The 19,323-nt window shown below is 43.5% G+C and overlaps 1 protein-coding gene across 1 annotated transcript in view; it reads left to right on the forward strand.

Annotated features, from left to right (window-relative positions):
* HECW1 (HECT, C2 and WW domain containing E3 ubiquitin protein ligase 1) overlaps positions 1–19,323 on the forward strand; it is a 237,124-nt gene that overhangs the window by 35,045 nt on the left and 182,756 nt on the right. Inside the window, exon 3 of the mRNA XM_059932896.1 lies at positions 906–1,000. Coding sequence (XP_059788879.1) covers positions 906–1,000 — 95 coding nt within the window. The remainder of the gene's footprint in view (positions 1–905; positions 1,001–19,323) is intronic.

The following is a 19,323-nucleotide window of genomic DNA, read 5'->3' on the forward strand; positions in this document are numbered from 1 at the left end:
CTACAAAGTTTGGAATTAGTAGTTGAACATGCTTATTTAATAATGTTAATTTCAAAAAAAAAAGATTAAAATTCATTATTAAAGTTCATACACTCAAGTATGCAAAAAGAAACCCATAGAAGATTTTGTATACTTTTCTGCATTGTCCATATTTTCTGTAATGAACATTAAAATGCATGCTAAGAAAATTGTAGACATTAGTTTTAAAAACATTATAATTGGAGACAAATTCCCAGATTTGAGAACCAGGACCTCTAACTGGAGATTCCTCATGTTGTTCCAAACAAAATTAATGTAAGGGACTAAGACAAAGCCTGGTAAATTTTTCAAATTTAAAGAAAAACATACTATAAACAGTAAATTGGGAAAAGCAGGTCACCTTCCAATGACGCAAACTCGGGTTGGCCACAGATTCTGTTCTGTACAAAATGCCAAAAAGTTATGGAATTTCAGCATTATTGTCTAGTCATCGTCATCAGAAAATACGCCTCTCATCCATGCATTTCAATAACTTCTCAGAGTCTTCCTTCAGATCACCAAGATGCTAATCACAGTGAATTCAATAACAGAAAATTACAGAAGAAACAGATTGGTACCACCTAAAATCTTGGAACTGAGAGTTTAAAAGCAATAACTTCTAATGGGATAGGATGGATGCTGAGAAGTCTAAATGATGGATTTAACTTGGATACAAAATGCTAAAACCAAAACAATTTTTGATGATGGATTTTCAGAAAGAAGTTGGACCTGTTCATGAAGCCACAAGTGAAGCGGGGTTATCGGGTTTGGCTGCCTGGCTCATGGGAGGAGTTGGGTAGAAGTTCCTGGGGGAGTCCTCTCTGGCCATGGCTTCTCTTCCTGGGTTATACCCTACTTCTCAGTACCATTTTATTTTTATCTTTCAGCTGAAACTAAGATCTGCTTCAAATACTACCATGGAGTGAGTGGAGCCTTGAGGGCCACCACCCCCAGTGTCACCGTCAAAAACTCAGCAGCTCCTGTAAGTCCTGTGTCCTCCTCTTTGGTCAGAACTAACTCTGGTGCTTCTTTACTTTCCTGCTCTGTTCATATGTTTTAGTGTGTGTGTGTGTGTTGGGCGTAGGGGTGTGCACACACATAAGGAGATATGTTGATAGATTATGAATAGGTAGACAGGCAGACAGATAGAAATGCATCTCAAAATCGTGACGAGGAATGAGATCCGAAGTAAACTTATTAGAAGGCACGCATACCACTTTTTGTTAGAGAAATGTCAGGCTTCAATAGATAGCCAGGTATTTCTAATAGACTTATGCGTAATAGCAGTGAATGAAATGTCTCTCTTTGGAACACATTTTTTTTTCAATTCCTTGGTGTTAAATATTTGAATTTCTATATGTTTCAAATTTTTTAGACTTTTAAGTAAATTTCTGGAATCGAATTTATGATTTTAGACTGATTTTAGTCATAGAATTATAAAATGACAGGCCTAGAAAAGACTAGAATCTCTGATCCTTTTTTTTCTTTATATAAATGAGGAAAGTGTGCCCAAGGAACTTAAGTAATGTACCTAGGGTCACACAGTTAGCTAGTTGCAGATCAGGGATTTAAATCACACCTTCTGTTCCCTACTTTGTGGCTCTGCTTAGTTCTGTGGTGATAAATGCCATCTTTTCCTCAATTACAGTCTAGTTTTTACCTCTGTTGTGCTTCTTACCTTAGTTCTCAATACATGAGATGAGGCTAGCTGAAATCTCCTTACAAATGGCATTCCTTTTCCTTTCACATAACTTAGAAATGACTGACTGGGGGAGGCTGAACAAAAAGCACTGAAGACTTTGTCACGCTAGTGTAAGTAAAAAAGATTTGGGTCTTTTTCCTATGTAAAAAAGAGAGAGAGAGAGAAAAGAAAGAAAGAGAGAAACTCAAATGAAATATGAATGATTCAGAAAGAACTTCGGCTCTAAAAGATACTATTTGCTGTTTCACAAGTCATTTCTTCCATGTGCTGAAGAGGATTGCATTGAGTCCTTGGTGGGAGCAGTAAGACAGACAGGCTTGAGGACCAGGGGCCCATCTGCTTCCATTCTGACGGATGGTGCAGAACTGGACACCGGGCTGGGGCAGGACGAGCGTGGGAGTGGACAGGGCTTCCCGTGACGGGACACACAGCGGGAGGGGCAGGGGGAAGAGAGGGAGGGACCAGCCGCACTTTTCCCTGGCCCTGCCATTTCTCCCTACACTCGCCCTGCAAACTGGAACGTGAGGTCTGTCATTTTACTGGGTGGGTCAGGACTCTTGACTGTGAGAATCTGAGGAAGTATCCCCAGAGGGCCGGACCCCCATTTCCAGACCCATCTGTAAGGCCCATCTTCCAAAGAGCGTACAGAAAAGCTGAAGCACGTTGCCACTTGTTCAGGCAGGAGCGAGGGCTAAATGGAGGCAGTGAAGCTGGGTCTGAATTGAACCAGAGGCAAGGTGGATTGAGGTGGACAAAGCAGGAAGGCACTGAACACACAACAGAGAAGGAAGAGGCTGGAAGTGGAGTCTAGCTGGTTCAGATGCAGGCTTGGCCGGGGCAGAGAGTAATCTTCCCACCGTCTCATCGGTGATGAGTCCTGTGGCAGAAGGGAGCATGCATTTTCCTGCCAGACAGTATTTTAATGTGCATTTGGGTTCTGTAATAGTTAAACTCTTGGTGGCCCTTATTGTTCTGTACCATGGTGTACTTTTTTTTTTTTAATAGTTTTCATTTTTATTTATTTATTTATTTTTTAGTTTTGGTTGTGTTGAGTCTTCGTTTCTGTGCGAGGGCTTCCTCTAGTTGCGGCAAGTGGGGGCCACTCTTCATCGTGGTGCGCAGGCCTCTCGCTATCGCGGCCTCTCTTGTTGCGAAGCACGGGCTCCAGACACGCAGGCTCAGTAGTTGTGGCACACGGGCTTAGTTGCTCTGCGGCATGTGGGATCTTCCCAGAGCAGGGCTTGAACCCGTGTCCCCTGCATTGGCAGGCAGATTCTCAACCACTGCGCCACCAGGGAAGCCCCCATGGTATACTTTTCAAGAGCGTTTTACTTGCATTATTCCAGATGATTCACAGCACAGCTGTGAGACAGGCGGGAAGCATCTTTTTGGTTAAGTGACCATTAGCTATATGGTAGTGGAGCTTAATTAAATCTAGCCTTTGCTTTCTGCAACTCAGTTCAGTGACTGATATAATCTAGCAGACTTCCGGGTTGAATAAGCCTTTGCAGTTTGGTCTGGGACTTAAGCTCGCTGTTTCGAAGGGGAAATGCTGTTCAAGTTTTCCAAAATCAACTTGTCAATAAACTTTGAGTATCCATTTTTAAATTGAGGATGGCTGGTGCTGCACTAATCTCTTATGAAGAGTTGTTTCTCTATGGCCATTATATCATGTCCCGAAAGTCATTGTGTTAGTTTGTGGCACTATGCTAAAACCGTAATTCTTTGAAAAGGAAGGAAAAGATTCCAATTTTCCTTTAGTATAACAAGCACTTCAATGCTTTGAGCAGAGCAGGGTCTCAATATGTATGTTTCTTTTCTCATTTCCCTTTATCTTTTGCCTTTGTCCTACTGACATCTGTTGAGGTCCCTGTGATAAAAAAGAGTTTGTCATCTATCCTTATCTTTCAGAGACTCTCATTTATTTATTAGTCTTAATTGTATATCAGAAACTGTGATGGGTAAGGGTCATAGAGATCCATTTCATACAAGCTGTGTCATAGAGAAGGCATAGTTATTCTGTTATAAATGATAATACTATCTGAAATGTCCAGTACTGGAGTATGAAAACCCACTGTGCTGTGAGCAGAGAAATCAGTGAGTTGGTGCCTGCAAACACTGGGAGGGCTTTCAGAGGAGGTGGTGTGTAGGCTGAGTCAGGCAGCATGAATAAAAAGCACTTTGCCAGGTTTGGAAGGGAAGTAAGGCCCAGCCTGGACAGCATGTGCAAGATCACAGGGGTATGAAATGTCACAGGCCTGGTGGGGAACAGACCTAATTGTGTCAGGTCTAAAGAACATAAAACTTACTTCATTTTCTCCATATATCACCCTGCGTTTTGTTTTTCATGGATTTTGTACTTTAGCATATGCTTTATATTTTTCTTCTATTTTCTGTAGAAAATCATTTTCAAAAGTAAGCTCTTCCTCTCAATATTTTTGTCCATGCTCTCTTCCCTTTGTGCTTCACAGTCTCTGAATAAGCCTCTGATAGTTTTTTCCCCTCTCCATTTATACATCAAGGGACAGAAATCTATGCATAAATAGTCCTCAGTTCAGTGCACTCTCCACTGTGAGCCTTCCAGCTTCTCCCTCCAGGTCTGTGTCTCGACAGGAGGTTTTTACATCCGCCCTTCCCTCTGTGGGACCATCACACATCCTGATAGGTGGGCATCTTCTGGACGGGGTGAGGGCGCTCCCGCTGCCTGCTGGGTTCTCCCATAGTGCGGAGACTCAGACGCATACCTAGCTGTTCTCAGTATAAGTTCAAAGTCCTGAGCCTCGTTTCCAAGACTTGCTCTGAGGAGCAATCACTTGGCACTGCAGTGGCCACCACGTTTCCCTTGCCCGCAGCAGTGCTGAGACCTGGAGACTGGACCTCTGGACACAGAAAATAGGTGGCTGTTGGAGCGATGACACCTGCAAGCCCAGGGGGTGGGGCCCAAGGAGCTGGGGAGAGACCACCAGAGTGAGGGGGCAGGCAGAGGATGGAATGTTCCTACCTTCTTTGGGGCCAAGTGTTGAGGGTCCCCCAGATTGAGAGGCCAGACCATGTGTAGCCCAAGAATGTATTTCTTACTCTGTCTTCACCAATGTTAGAAACTGTGGAAATCCCTTCAGGATTTCATTATTCTGGATGGTTCTTATCCTTACTTCACATTGCTATTGTCGGTCTATTTACATAGTCTGTACTTCTAGAAATTGGAAGTGAACGTTTCAAGTTTTTCTTCTTCTTCCACCATTTTAATCCAGTGTCTCTGAAACCAAGCTTTTGATAATAATTGAACAGCATAAAGTTCAAGGTAAAGTTCTCTGCCAAAACTTGAAATATCTTTCTGTGAGTTCATGTTCACAGATTCATTTGCTTTGTCAGACCCCTAAGCAAAGGTAGAGTTGATATTCTCAAAAAAAAAAAGCAACTCAATAGGACATTTCCTTGGGAATGTAGGTTAACTTCATACTCTAAGGTAGGATCAGGTCAAGATTTTCCTCGACAAATAGGTGATTAATAACCCCCAAACTCTAAGTCATTAAGGTTGGCAATAGTAATATTTGTCTTGAGAGTTTTAAAAGCAGATCTTTCAAAACGTATTTTAAATCATAATAAAGCAGCTGTGGAACAGCTAGCTTAAAGTTATGAAACCAGCTGGAAAATACTCCAACAAAATTATTTGCAAAATTAATTCACAGGTGACTGATGTGACAAGCCATCTAGAATTGTTAGAACATAAGCCAGTGAATTTGGAAGGCACCTGGGTTTTGTAATAAATGGTCTTGTGCCCTTGTATTTGGCAGAGATTAAGTGGCAAGACCTGTGGCCAATGGAAGGTGCTCTTGGTAAGCATCAATCACAATGTATCCATTTGGGGTGAAGGTCTCCCAATTTACCAAAGGGTCCCCTTCATCCTGTGTGTCCACATAGAGTCTCAACTTCACCCCAAAATGTGTCAAGAGGGAGAATCAAAAAAATTAATGGAGGAGTGGAGAGTTTATCTTCTCTTTTTAACTGGTATGCACTGTACTACTCTAGGGAAGGGGGCCCCAGCACTGAGATCCTCCAGAGACTGGCCAGTGATCTTCACAGCCCCCCAGTCAGAGGCGGCCTTAAACAAACTTCTGGACAGAAGCATTTCCTAACAGTTATTTTTTCACCATTTCAGTTTTTAATGAGTTATGCTATGTAAAGAATCGCCTCTACACAAGGAAAGAGGAACTTGAGGAAAGTTTAGATCCATTTTCCTTAAATCATCAGACAACAGTGCCTTCTAAGGATTTAGTCAGAATCAAGCCTTTCGTGATCTCACCAGATTCGTGCCCTACAATCATATCATATTCTTAAATCTGCCCTCATTTCCAGTCCTGATCTGGAAACCTGGTCCCATGACATTTTGGGAAGATGACATGATATTTATTTTATGACTTGGATTTTGTAATAGCCATAGGAGCCTTTTATGAACTTATTCTGTTTTGCCTGTTGCCTCACCAACACATTCATAATTTATTGTTTGCAGTATGTCAAACCAGGCACTAAAAAGGAACTTCATCAGCGATCCTATGATAAGACAAAAGTCTAGGACTTAGTCCCTAATATTCTGAAAATTGGTTTCTGAATGAAATAATCCATTACACTAAGACTGCAAGAAGTCTGAAGCAATTGCACAGTATAATATTCTAATTTTTCATTTCTTTCCTTCGTGTATATTTCTGTTAGACTTTCCTTAGGGGAGAATTTAAGGGAATATTTCGATGGTAGAAGCTATCAATCATATGCTACAGATAAAACATGATCAGTGTAAAGTCAAGTGCTTAAGCTAAAATTGCACACGTGATTTATTGGCATGCAAGGGATCAGTGTTGCCCAGACATTTACTGGTGAGCCTTAGAATGGTTTTGTGAGGCAGTATTTGACAAGATCTCCTGGCTATTGTAGCTGTAAATTCTGTCTCCATTCCACAAAGCCACGGGTGGAATGGGAACGGAGTTTCTAAGGGGGATAGAGAGGTTGACAGTTAGATATTGACATAACATATAATTTCTTCTAGCTGAGAATCCACAGCCCCATTTCATCTCACTCCTAATTTAGCAAATTGATTTATGGTGCTTAGAGTCTTCTCCCTCTGATCCTCTTTCCCCAGAACCCACTTCCACCTCCTCAGCACCCACCCCCCTGCCAGTACATGCAGTACTCTGATCCCCCAACTTTGGAGGTCTGCTTAGCACATAGTTATTTTGTGCATCTTTGTGTAGCCTGTGGCTTCAATAATTTTTTTTAGTAAATATGTGTGAGTGAGCTCCTCTATGCTAATTACTAGGTATAGCAAACTGAACAAGATAAATCCCCGTCCTCATGAAGCCACTATGCTAATTACAATGTACAGAAAACTGAACAAGATAAATCCCCATCCTCATGAAGCCACTATGCTAATTACAATGTACAGAAAACTGAACAGGATAAACCCCCATCCTCATGAAGCCACCTGCCTGGGATGGGACAAGTGAGTAGTGGGGAGACAGATGAGAAAAGAGGCAATGACAAAGGACTCTTCCATGTGCCGTGTTAGTGGACGTATAGGACACTTTGGGAGGACCAAGGATGGGCAGGCCCAGAACATGATGGAGGGCTTTCTAGATGGAATAAACCCAATCATCTGCACACCATAGCCATGATTCCTGATCAAGCCCTTCATTTTTTCTATGCCAATTTAACCCAGAGTGTGGGGACCTGCTATTCACACGTGTAGCTTCAGCAAAAGTCCCTTGAGGTTTTGATTAAACTAAAGCAGGGTGATATTTAGACGCTTGTATTTTGGTTAACACATCAGATGGACTCACTCATCTAAAAGAGAAAGAAGGGGAAGGGAAGTCACAGCCACAATAGGCGTCCTCTCTTAGAGAATTTACCCAGGCCCTGCCCGCAGTCACCCCTCCCTAAGAGGCACCCCGGAAGTTCAGATCCCATCCTGGCCCAAGATTAAGAAATTTGTTCCGTTTTAGGGGAAGAGGTTCAAAGTTCACTCTAACGTGGCATTTTGGGGTCTTGAGTCTGGAGTTGTTGTTTCCTGATAAAGTTTCCCCACCAGCCTCATTTCAGCTTAAACAACAGATGTTTATTTCTCACAGTTTTGAAGGCTGAAGTCCAAGATTAAGGTGTCCATAGGGGTGGTTTCTCCTGAGGCCTCTCTCCTTGGCTTGCAGACCACTGTCTTCTCACTGTATCCAGAAATGTCCTTTTCTCTGTGTGTCTGCATCCCTGGTGCCTCTTCCTCTTCTCATAAGGACACAAGTCCTATTGGATTAGGGCCCAACCCTAAAGACCTCATTTAACCTTAACTACCTCTCTACAGGCCCACTCTCCAAATACATTGGGAGTTAGGGCTTAAATATATGAATTTGGCAGGGGGACACAATTCAGTCCATAACAGAGACCCACTGTCTCGTTGGGTTGACTTGACAAAGTCTACCCCAGCCATCTGCTGCAGTCTCTGTGCTCCAGGAATAATCATTCATCTATCTCTTTTAACTGTTATTAGACACACACACACACACACACACACACACACACACACACACAGAGGATTTGATTCTAATTTTCTGGGACTCTTAATGAAACAACACTGGAGAAGACCCCTGATCTAAAAAAGCCAGTCCTGTCTCCCTGGTCATGTAAATATAAATATACACATACATATATATACACATATATGTTTATATACAGTTATATTTATATTATTTTATTTTATTTTTATTTACATGAACTTGATCATTCCTACACAATCCAACAAACCAAACATATACTCATCCATTACAATACTTAACCATGAAACACTAGAGATTTTTTAAACTAAAATGAGGACCAAAATAAGTATATAGGATGTCACCATTTTTAACACTTAAAAAATACACAAATAATATATCCTCTTTGGAAATATTTATAAACAAAGAGAAAAATATCACTCATAATCCTACTACTCAAAGAGCCTCAGGAACTTGCAGAAAGGAGGGACTTTTGATTGACTCTGGCCTTGGAGCCAGCATTTCGAATAAGGTTAACAAGTGTCACAGTGAGAGGGTGGCCAGCCAGTACCTAGCTCCGTGGACCCTCCGGGCCACTGGCACAGTGGCTTTTACACAGAAAGTGTCCGATAAATGGCCGTCAGGTTGACAAAAGTCTGGCTGAAAACACTCTGGTTTAAACCCTAAATGGCCTTTCTATAAAAACACTTTTTATTAACATTTCACTGAAAGATAAGAAATCTCAAATTATAAAGATGCTGATTCCAGATTTGCACCTTTCAGCTCAAGTGTTCAACTCAGCAGTCACGCTCTGGGAAAAACATTCCTTCAGGGAAAGAGTCTGAGAGAAGGTAAGTTCTTCCTTCCCAAGGACCTCACGGAGCTGACATAGTAAATTAAATCTGACCTATGAGCAGAGTGAATGAAGGCAGAGTATCAAGCATTCAGTAGGTCAGAGATACCTGGGATTGGCAGGTAGGGCCCAGGTCCTCCCCACCTCAAGCAGGAAGGTAACCCCCTGCCCACACAGGTTGAGATGCCAGCTGGAGAGGAGGGCAGCCCAGGTGGTCTCCTCCCCCCACCCAGAGGGCCACCCTCCATTACACCCACCACATTTCAGACCTAATTAAGAGTTCCACCGTTATCCTGTACAGCGAACTGACATCAGTGCTTTTGTCTTTCTTGGTCTATGAGGAGAGCAAAGTTCAGGTTGACTAACGAGCAGATTAACTCTGCTCTCCTCATTTCTTTGGTTCAAAACACACGACCTACAAGACTGACCTGAGGAGCAGAACCATCAAATGTGCTTACTCAAGGCTTTGTTGCTCTCCCTGCCCCTCACAATAATTAATCTTGTGTCTGGTAGATCATTAGGTCCTACCCGTTTCAACCACCTGAACTGGGCCCCGGATTTAAGGTACTTTGGCTGCCCCTGGAGTCAGGGCCCACACTTTTAGATCAGGGGTCTTCTCCAGGGCTGTTTCATTAAGGAGTCCCAAAATTCAGGAGCAAACCCGTGCATTCTGATGCACAGAGATAATTTTTTTCTCCTTTGGAGTTTTCCTGTGTTGCTCTTAGCAAAGGTAGCAGAAGCCCTTAAATGAGTGAAGTCCTCAGGCATATGCCAGGGTGTAAAGGCCCCTGTCTGTGTTCAGCCAAGGGGAAGTCAGAATTATCAGGCAGTCCTAGGATCCAAAGCAGAGTCTGACCCTCGGAATCTTCTTATACCTCCCCCGGGGCTGTGGACCATTTCCCTGCCCACGTTCTTGACTGCAACTAACTTTTACGAAAAATGGCTGCTCTGTCAGAACCTAAAGAGGACTGCATTTCAGAGGAGGTTAGTAGAACCTTAGCGTTAATGCTTCAGTTTATGGGTACGGCTATTTGTGCACCCAACTAGATTCATTTACGCAGTCACTAACAGGTTGTTTTAGAGAGTTCCCTGAGTTTAACTGGAGCCTTTCTAATTTTATCAGCCTATTTGCCTGTTACACTTTCAGATTAAAAACAAAATCTTGCTTGCTTAAAATTGGCAACATTAACCTAAGATTTTTTTTCTGAATCTAGCTACTTGAAGTCATTATTCTTTTTCTTTCTAGACCCTTTCTAGCAATTTCTAAGTCTCTTTAGTTGCCTTTTTTTAAGGACTTAGCCAATCTGAGGTGATTTTGCTTTCCTGGGTGCACAGTGACGACTGGTGAGGAAAGGGGGAGACTTATCAAGGAGGAGGTTTATTCAGGCAGGAGAATCTAACTTTTCAAAGAATTATTTATAACCTGAAACAATCCTGTGGTTTATGGGTGGAGCTCTCTCAGATAACCTGCCTTAGGAAGATTCTGCATTGCGCCCTCAGACATCCCAACTATGCATTGTTGAAATACTTTGAACTGAAAAGAAAGTATGGACAACCTCCATTCCAGGTGTAGGACATGGGGGTAATTATTGCTTATGGGTGGGGGAGGGGATGCACACACACAAACATGCTGTCTACCTTGTTGGACTAATTATTAGTCCACCTTGTAGGACTAATAAGAGTAGGAAGTGAAGATCACACTGAAGTCAAACAGAACTGGATTCAAATCCCTGCTCTCGGACTTCCTAGCTGTGGGCATTTGAAGGGGGAGAAAGGGACCCTTTCAGGCCAGTTGGATACCCAAACCCAACAGTTACATGGGCATTTTTTGCCTTATTCCTTTTTACACTCAGTTGCCACTCTTAGAATCCTTTCTTGAATAATACAGATAAAGAATGGAATAAAGTAACGGGTAATACCATTTTCTCATAATCTTTCTTCTTACTTGGGTTGTGCAAATTAAAATGGGACTAATGCGTTTCTCATTCAGTTAGCAAGCATTTGTTGCCAAATGTTAGAGAAAATACCCCACTGCCCTGTATTTCCCAAACAGTAAAACAGAGATGCCAGAAAATGAGTTCATACTCCTGACCTTCAGGATTACTCATGTAGAATTAAGGTCCAGAAGTAGTAGTTATGGGTCCGGAGTTCTGTCCTCCGCGAGTCTGATCCTGTATATGAGCATGAGCAAATATCAGTGACTACTGTTCTTATTACCCAGACTGGTACTATAATATGCAGCTAAGAGATAATTCTGTTATGATTCTTGATGGCTTCTGTATTCATATAAAAGGGACGATCCATCCCACGCTCTGGCTTCTCAGTTCCTAAGGCCAACCTACCTCAGCCGTCGACTCCCGTGGTTCTATTCGAGGTCTTCCCAACACCAATGACTGCGTCGCTTCCAAACTCTCAGATCCAAGTACACCACTCATGGACCATCATCTCCCCCCTTTGCAGCTCACTTCTTTGCCCGCAGTCTATTGATCTTAACTACACGACTGCACCCATGTTTCACCTCCCTCCTGAGCTGAGATTCCTCCATAGATAACTTGCCCCTTTATCTCTCTGTCACTCTCACCTGGCAAAGTCCAACCTTGGTTAAACCCAATTCTGTCTACCCTTTACTTGTTCTAGGCAGCAGCAGAATCTTTCTGACCACAAATCTCAAGGGCCCTTTAGCACTTCCAGGAAGCACTCACCTTTCCCACATTTAAAGAAGGCTATTTCATAGTTTCTTCTTTTTCCTCGAACCTATAGCACTTGTCCCCTCTCCACCGTCAGCTGATGACCTGCCTTCCTTCGCTGAGACGATGGAGGCCATCAGAACCCAACCAGCTTGCCTCAGCACTACCCACTCTGCTAACCTGCCTGTACATGGAGTCACAGGCTCTGTTCTTTCTTGTTCCCACCGTCTCAGGTCAACCTCTCTATTTGTGCGCAGGATCCTAGCCCATCTTGCCTTCTCAGAAACTCTCATCCTGAGATCTGTCTCCTGCATAGTCAATTCTCCTCTCTGGTGGAACTTTCCCATCTCATCACGTAACATTTCTGCTCAAAACTGGCTTTTTTCATACAACATTCTTTCCACAGCCTTCAAGTCCTAGATGGGCTGCTCCCACCTACTGCTGCCTCCTCCTTTTCAACTTATTTCCAGCCTCACTGGTTGTCTTTCCCACCCCTGAATACAGCAAGCCCAGTGTGCCCTCAGGGCCTTTGTACTTCATGCTGGGAACATTTCCCCCAGGTACTGAAATGGTGTACTCCCCCTCTTCATTTAGGATTTTTCTCAATGTCAAAGGCCTGCTCGGAGTGGCCTCCATAACCACCCAATGTAAAACCGTCTCCACCCACCTGCAGTCAGTCTCCAGGCTCCATCATGCTTTGTTTTCACTCGTGGTGCTCATGGTGTAATTTCTGTGCGTTTGCTCCTCCTATTAAAGTACAGCCTCTAAGGTCAAGGATGCACCTGGCTGTCCTATTCAGAGCTGTTTCCCAGGACTGGCTAGAACAATACCTGGCATGTGGTAGGCCCTCCATAAAACATTTGTACCCAATAGGCATGGGTCCAGGCCCTGGCTTGGCCACTTAACTTGGTGGCCTTGAACTTCTCTGAGGCTCAATTTCTGAATCTACAGCAATATAGATGGGTGATAAAAATAGGACACGCTTCATCAGACTGTTAAAAGGTTGTCTGAGGATGAGAGGAAATAATGCCAGGGATGCTCTCAGCATTTGCCCAGCATGTAGTGAGGATACAGGAAGGATTGATTTGTATGATGAGTCTCATGAGCTGACCCTGTAACTGTTTCTCTGTGGGTCTCCTCCACCGCTCTGGTTGCAGAATACATAGATTTCAGTGAAGCTAAACGCATATTTAAACAATATACAGAAAGGTTGAAAGTGCCAAAAATAATGAGTTGCTACCCATAATCAAGGGTTTAATTCCTTCATTCAAGATGTTTTCTTTAAAGGAATTCACTGCCCCAAGAATAGTACCTGTGAGATGGATGGATGGATGGATGGATGAACAAGGAGTAGTTCAAAATGATGCCTGAACTGTGGATTATAGTTTAACAAATATATGTGGGAAAAGAACTAGGTCAGAAGTACTACAGATTATTTCTAGTGCCCAAGTGCATCTTTTGCTTAGAGACCTTGTCTTAGAAAATCACAATGTAGGCAACGAGAGGGTGGACCTCGGCTTCCCACACAGCCCCTGGAAAGGCAGAGGGGGTCGGTATGAGGTTCTTGGATGCTGACTGGTATTTAATGAAACAGCAAGAATTTTCCTGCCATCTGAGAGAAGGGGAGGTACCCACTCATCACGTGACCCAGCAAGTTTTAGGGAGCAGGAGCCTCCACGATGCATTTGGAGGTAAGGCAGCTGCTGCTGTGAGGGGATGAGGGCCCTGAGGTGGCAGAGTTGCCTGGGGGCTAACAGCAAGCCCATCCGTGGACCTTAGTGGGCTTTTCTTAATTTCTCATGGAAGATGAGTATCCCTGTGCCATGTCACGGGATGACAGACATTGCACTAGAGAGAGACACACACATTTTGCCTAGAACCTAGGTATATTTTTCCATGGGAATACATCTTAGAAATTTTAAAGCAAGTCAATGAGGGGGGAATGGTTTGTATGAAAGCAAAATCATTTTATGGGCATCTTTTCAGGAACATCTTTCATTCTGTGAGGAGTAAATATTGTTGCAGTCTCACCACACACTCTTGTGGATGAACCGTGTGCATCCCTCCCCGGGTGATCCCTCACGTTGCCTGTCTATTCAGTCAGAGGGAGTGGGTGCCTGCAGAGAGCTCTGTGCAAAATGCAGTCCTTGTCTTTCACTGAACAGACTGTCTGATCCAGATGGAAAGGCAGCTGACATACTTCCTATGATCTAACTTACCCAAAGGTTTTGCAGTTCATTAATTTAAAAGCTGTTTTTAAAAAGTAGAATTAAAGCAGTTTTTTTTTTCCTCCAACCTCATAGATTTAGATGCAAAGACCTAACTCTTGTCACTCCTCCATCCTTAGCTGGACTTGCTGGTGGTAAAGGAAAAAACCAGCGTCTGAAAGACAGTGATTTTGAGGAAGTTCATAATCTGTAAAAAAGAGATGCTAAATTTAAAGAGAGTGCAAAGAAAGAGATTGGCCAAAGGGACTCCTTTCTTTTCCTCAACACCCTCTTCCAATCAGTCACCAAGTTCCATCCATTTACCATCCAATGGTACAAGCCTCCGCTCTGCTCTCCTAACCATACTGTCAAGACCCTCTTTAGGGTTTGCCTGGACCATTACAGCTGTCTCCAAATTAGTCCTCTGCCTCTATCTTGTGCTTTCTAAATTCATGGTTCTCAGCCTGGGGTCCACCCTGGACTTGATGCCAAAAACTCGGCCTTGTGCACTGGTGCTGAATCGAATCTCAGACAGAGTTTTGGGTGAAGTAGAAAAGAATAGCTTTATTGCTTTGCCAGGCAAAGGGGGACACAGTGGGCTTGCGCCCCTCAAAAACTGTGTCCCCCAACCCGGGAGGATTAGGGAGGAGTTTTAGAGCAATGGTTCAAGGGTGGCATTGCTGACAAGATTAGGGTGAGTTGCAGGGCCTGCACTCCTTTAATCTGGTATCAGGTACTCTCTTGATGAGCTTCTCTGGTTCCTTTAATCTGGCCTCAGGTGATTTTCTCTGGAATGAAGAATGCTGACATCTTCCATGTGTTGGGGGTTTTAGTTCTGTAGAAGAGCTCAAAGGTATTGTTATGTGTATCCCTTGAGGGGGAACCAGGACCCTGTCCCAAGGCTGCACTATTCTTTCTTGACTGCTCCTACCTTGTCTCTGCATCCCCTCTCTTCCCTGATTAGCAGCTGTTCAAATCTGCCCTTTGGAACTCAGGAAAGGTTATGGAGGCTGGAGTCTGTTCCCTACAAACAAGAAACGGGGGACATGGAAAAGCTTCCATGCCCAGGAGCCCCAAAGGGTCCTGCTGGGTTTCAGACTCACCTGGGGAGCTTTCAGGATTGATGCTGGTCCACCCCCACAGGGTCTGCCTCCCCTGGTCTGGAGAGGCCCTTTGCCCCTACAGAAAACCCCTGCACTGTGGCCTCTAGGCTGTCACACAGTGAACCTTCAGAGCACAATCTAAGCCTTGCAGTCCCCTGTCCAGAGCATCTCTGATCGTCTTCAGTGAGTACATATTACTTCTTAAATTTTATCTTTTTTTTAATTGGGGTATACGTGTTCTACAATGCTGTGTCAGTTTCCACTGTACAACAAAGTGAATCAACTATATGTATACATATATCCCCTCTCTCTTGGACCTCTCTCCTAACCAGCCCCGCCCCCCCATTCCACCCATCTAGTTCACCACAGAACACCGACCTGAGCTCCCTGTGCTATACAGCAGGTTCCCACTATCTATCTATTTTACACATGGTAATGTATATATGTCAGTCCTAATTTCCCAGTTCATCCCACCCCCCCTTCCCCCACTGTGTCCACACATCCATTTTCTACGTCTGCATCTCTGTTCCTGCCCTCCAAATTGGTTCATCTGTACCATTTTTCTAGATTCCACATATATGTATTAAAATGTTATTTACCGAAAAATAAAGCCAAACTTTCAATGGCTGTCTCTTGCCTATATGGTAAAGTTCAAATTCCTAAACATATACCACAATAAAAAAGAAACAAAAATAATTAAAATGTCCCAAACATGGAACTGCCCATCCCCTGCAGAGCCTCACGGCCACCACACATTCCAGCCCAGGGAGGTGGAAGGGCTTGTGGCTCCCCAAACACCAAGCTGGTGTGCGTCTCCCTGCCTTTGCTGCTGCATTTCCCTCTGCCCACAGCATCCTTCCTCCCCGTCCTCCCCTGGCTCATTCCTTCTCATCCAGAGATTCCCAGTTCAGGAATCCTCAGCCTTCTGAGCAAACCTTGGTCACATCTCCAACTGTGAAGTAGTGAAGCAGTGAGTTGCCCCATTTGTCAAAGATTAATTTGTTAACAGAAGATGCCAGGTTCCCCATGGCTCTCCAGGGCCTCAGGAGTGATGATGGTGGGCAAGCCTCCCCCTGTGACACTCACAGCAGCCCCTGGCTCACCTCTCTATCTGCATTTCTCCCCTTCATGCACTTTTGTGGCACCCTCCCCGACTTCTGTCCCCCTGGCTTTCAGAATATATTCTGGCATGGTTTGACTTTAGTATGACCTGTCAGTGCATCAGCACACAAAATGGTTGCAGTTACAGAAGGAACGTGGGATCATAAAAGGATTGTTACTTAAGGGGAGGTTGTCATTCAAGGAAACTAGAGAGATAAGTCTTACATGTATAATACAGAACATAAATTATTCTATATGCTGTATTAAGTGTATTATCCACACACATGTGTTTCCAAAAAGTTGGGAAATGGAATAAACTCATTTTTAGAAAGGGTAGCTATATTTCCAAATAATATAGTTAATATATTTTTCTTTGCCTCCAAACACCTCTCCTGGTATTTTAAATTTAAAGCTATGAATTCAATCATTATTCATGAGCTGCCAATTTCTTGCCCCTACTAAGTGTCCTAAAAGTCTGTAAACACAAAGAAAATTGTGTGTGTGTGTGTACACATGCACATGCCCTGCCAGAAAAGATTTCAGGCTAAGTTACAAAATACATGAGCATGTACTTTTTGCCAGTGAAGAGTGGGCCTCCAGGATCAGCTAACTGTGCCTGTGACAGTAGCAGGCACACTGATCTCTAAGTGTTCAATCGGTCCTTGCTAGAAAAGGAACAAGGATAGTTATACTGTTCATAGTTTCCAGGGTGATGAAAATTGACCACACTTGCTCAGGAGAAACATAACCATTGTTGGTTCTATGATCAGGCAGATATTTCTCGCAAGGCAAAACAATGTGTTGAAAATGAGTTCTGGATCACCAAGGAAATAAAGTGAAGAAAGTTGTCTCAGTTTTCTATTGTCACAGAACAAATTACCACAAAGCTAGCAGTTAAAATGACATGTATTAGCTCACAGTTCTGCAGGTCAGAAGTTCAGCACAGATGGCTGGGTCCTCTGTTCAGTGTACTGCAGGTTAATACCTGAAATCAAGGTGTCAGCCAGGCTGAGTTCTCATCTGGATACTCTAGGGGAAATCCTGCTGTCAAGCTCAATCTTGTTGGAAGAATTCAGTTCCTTGTGGTTGTAGGACTGAGGTTCCCATTTCTTTGCTGCCTCTTCAAACTTGTAATAGCACATCAAATCCTTCTCCCTTTGAATCTCTGATTCCCTCTTTCTCACTCCTTCTCCTTTTCTCTTTATCTCCCTCTCTCACCTCTAGACCCAAATTTAAAGGTCTCCTGTAATTAGGTTAGGCCCATCAATATAATCTCCCTTTCTCAAAGTCAGCTGTGACATATAATGTAACCTAGTCATAGGAATAACTCACAGTCCCTGGGATTATGCAGGGCTCGTATACCAGGGGCAGGAAATCTTGGGGCCCCGTCTTAGAATTCTGCCTGCCACAAAGGCTTGAAAGGGCCCCTCCAGCCCTCCTGGTGTTTGGGAGTTGAAGATGGAGGAGGAAACAGAGGAGACAAGCCATCCCAACTCAGTCCAGAATTCCTAAATACCCACATAATATAGAAGCCCACTCCCAGTGCTGGTCCTTGAGAAAGCAATGCTGCCCTGCCTCAAACAGCTTTCCTCCCCCAGGAGCTGACAAGTACTTGCCCTATATTCAGCCTGATCTCTAACTCCCTACCTCCTCCTCCTGTCTTCTGATGGAACTCCTCCAGAAATTCTGCCCACCCCCACCTCCCTGCCCACATCAGCCCTATGACCCCCCCCCCATCCCAGGATCTCTAACCATGCTCCCTCATCCCAGGTCCATGGACCCTAAGATCAGCTCCAAAGTGAGCTGAGGGAGATGCACTCATCAGCTCTCTCGTCTGCCAACTGAAGGGTGTAGAAATGAACATAAGATCACTGCACTGTTGCTTTTATTTTTTTTTTTTTATTTCATTAAGGCCAGGTTTTGCTTGCAAAATGATTAAAAGAGCAGCTTGACATGAATTTGTTGGAAAACTGAGGATAGAAAAATATGGACAAGACTCCAAGCATATTAAGTTAATCCAGATGAGTGTGACACAGCAGACAGTGCATTTGTGGTCCTGAGGTGTATATTTATAATACAGTCTGCCTTAGCAGAAAAATGATCTAGCCATAGGGAAAGGGCTGATAGAGCCTCCAGAACTACCTTTTGGTCACATCTCTTTCTCACAGCCAGCCAAGCATGTCCCTTTATTGACCTCTTTCTGCTTCATGTTTCTGGTCTGTAAAGTAAAGAATCAAATATTAGACAATCTGCTAACATAATTCTTAATAATAAAAGGTCATAGGTTAAAAAACAACTAACAATATAAATAATAATTGGCCTAAGTTAGAGCATTTACTATGTGCCAGCCTTCATGCTAAGTGTTGTACACGCTTCATCTCATTTAGTTCTCAGGAGAACTCAGTGAGGTAGTTCTATTCTGGCCTCCATTTGTTAGAAAGGAAAGCTGAGAATTAGTGGAATTGATTGCCTGTCTCTGGGCCTCGTGGTATGGGGAGGAGCTGGCAGAGAAAGGGGAGCACCAACCAGCTTGAGCTGTCAACACCATATTGTATACCTACCTATCACAACCTCCATAAATGCCCAGACTGTCCATCTGTTCACTCCAGATTCAGGAAATTCAACATCCATTCCTGAATTTTTCATCTCTTTGCAAAGTAGGAATAAAACATTAATTGGTTATTATACTATATAAAATCATCTTTAAACCAATGGCTAAGATCAATTTTTGATTAAATACCAGAGTAGGAAACAAACTGTGAGAATGACATCATCAAGATGCTGGTATAGGAGACCCCATCTCTGTCCCCCTACAAAGATCAACAGTTAGACAGCTATCCACTAACAAACACAGCTCTGGGAGATCTGTGGAGTCCACTTAAGAAACTTTAGCAACATAGTCAACAGAAAACCTGAGAATAATCACACAAGAAGAGAAGGAAGACAGCTTCATTTGCCTGCATCATCCCATTCCCCAGGCTGGCACTGCTCAGCACCAAAAGAGAACTCCCCAGCTAGAAAGAGTTCTCCTCACTAGGAAAGGGAAAGCAGAATGAGCAACCAGCTTCTCCAGGCTTTGGGGGCATCACACAAAGATCCCTCTTGGCTTTCACTGTACCCAGACCAGCAAAGTCAAGATG

The sequence above is a fragment of the Balaenoptera ricei genome, chromosome 9, assembly GCF_028023285.1.
Source record: "Balaenoptera ricei isolate mBalRic1 chromosome 9, mBalRic1.hap2, whole genome shotgun sequence".
In the NCBI taxonomy this organism is placed as follows: domain Eukaryota; kingdom Metazoa; phylum Chordata; class Mammalia; order Artiodactyla; family Balaenopteridae; genus Balaenoptera; species Balaenoptera ricei.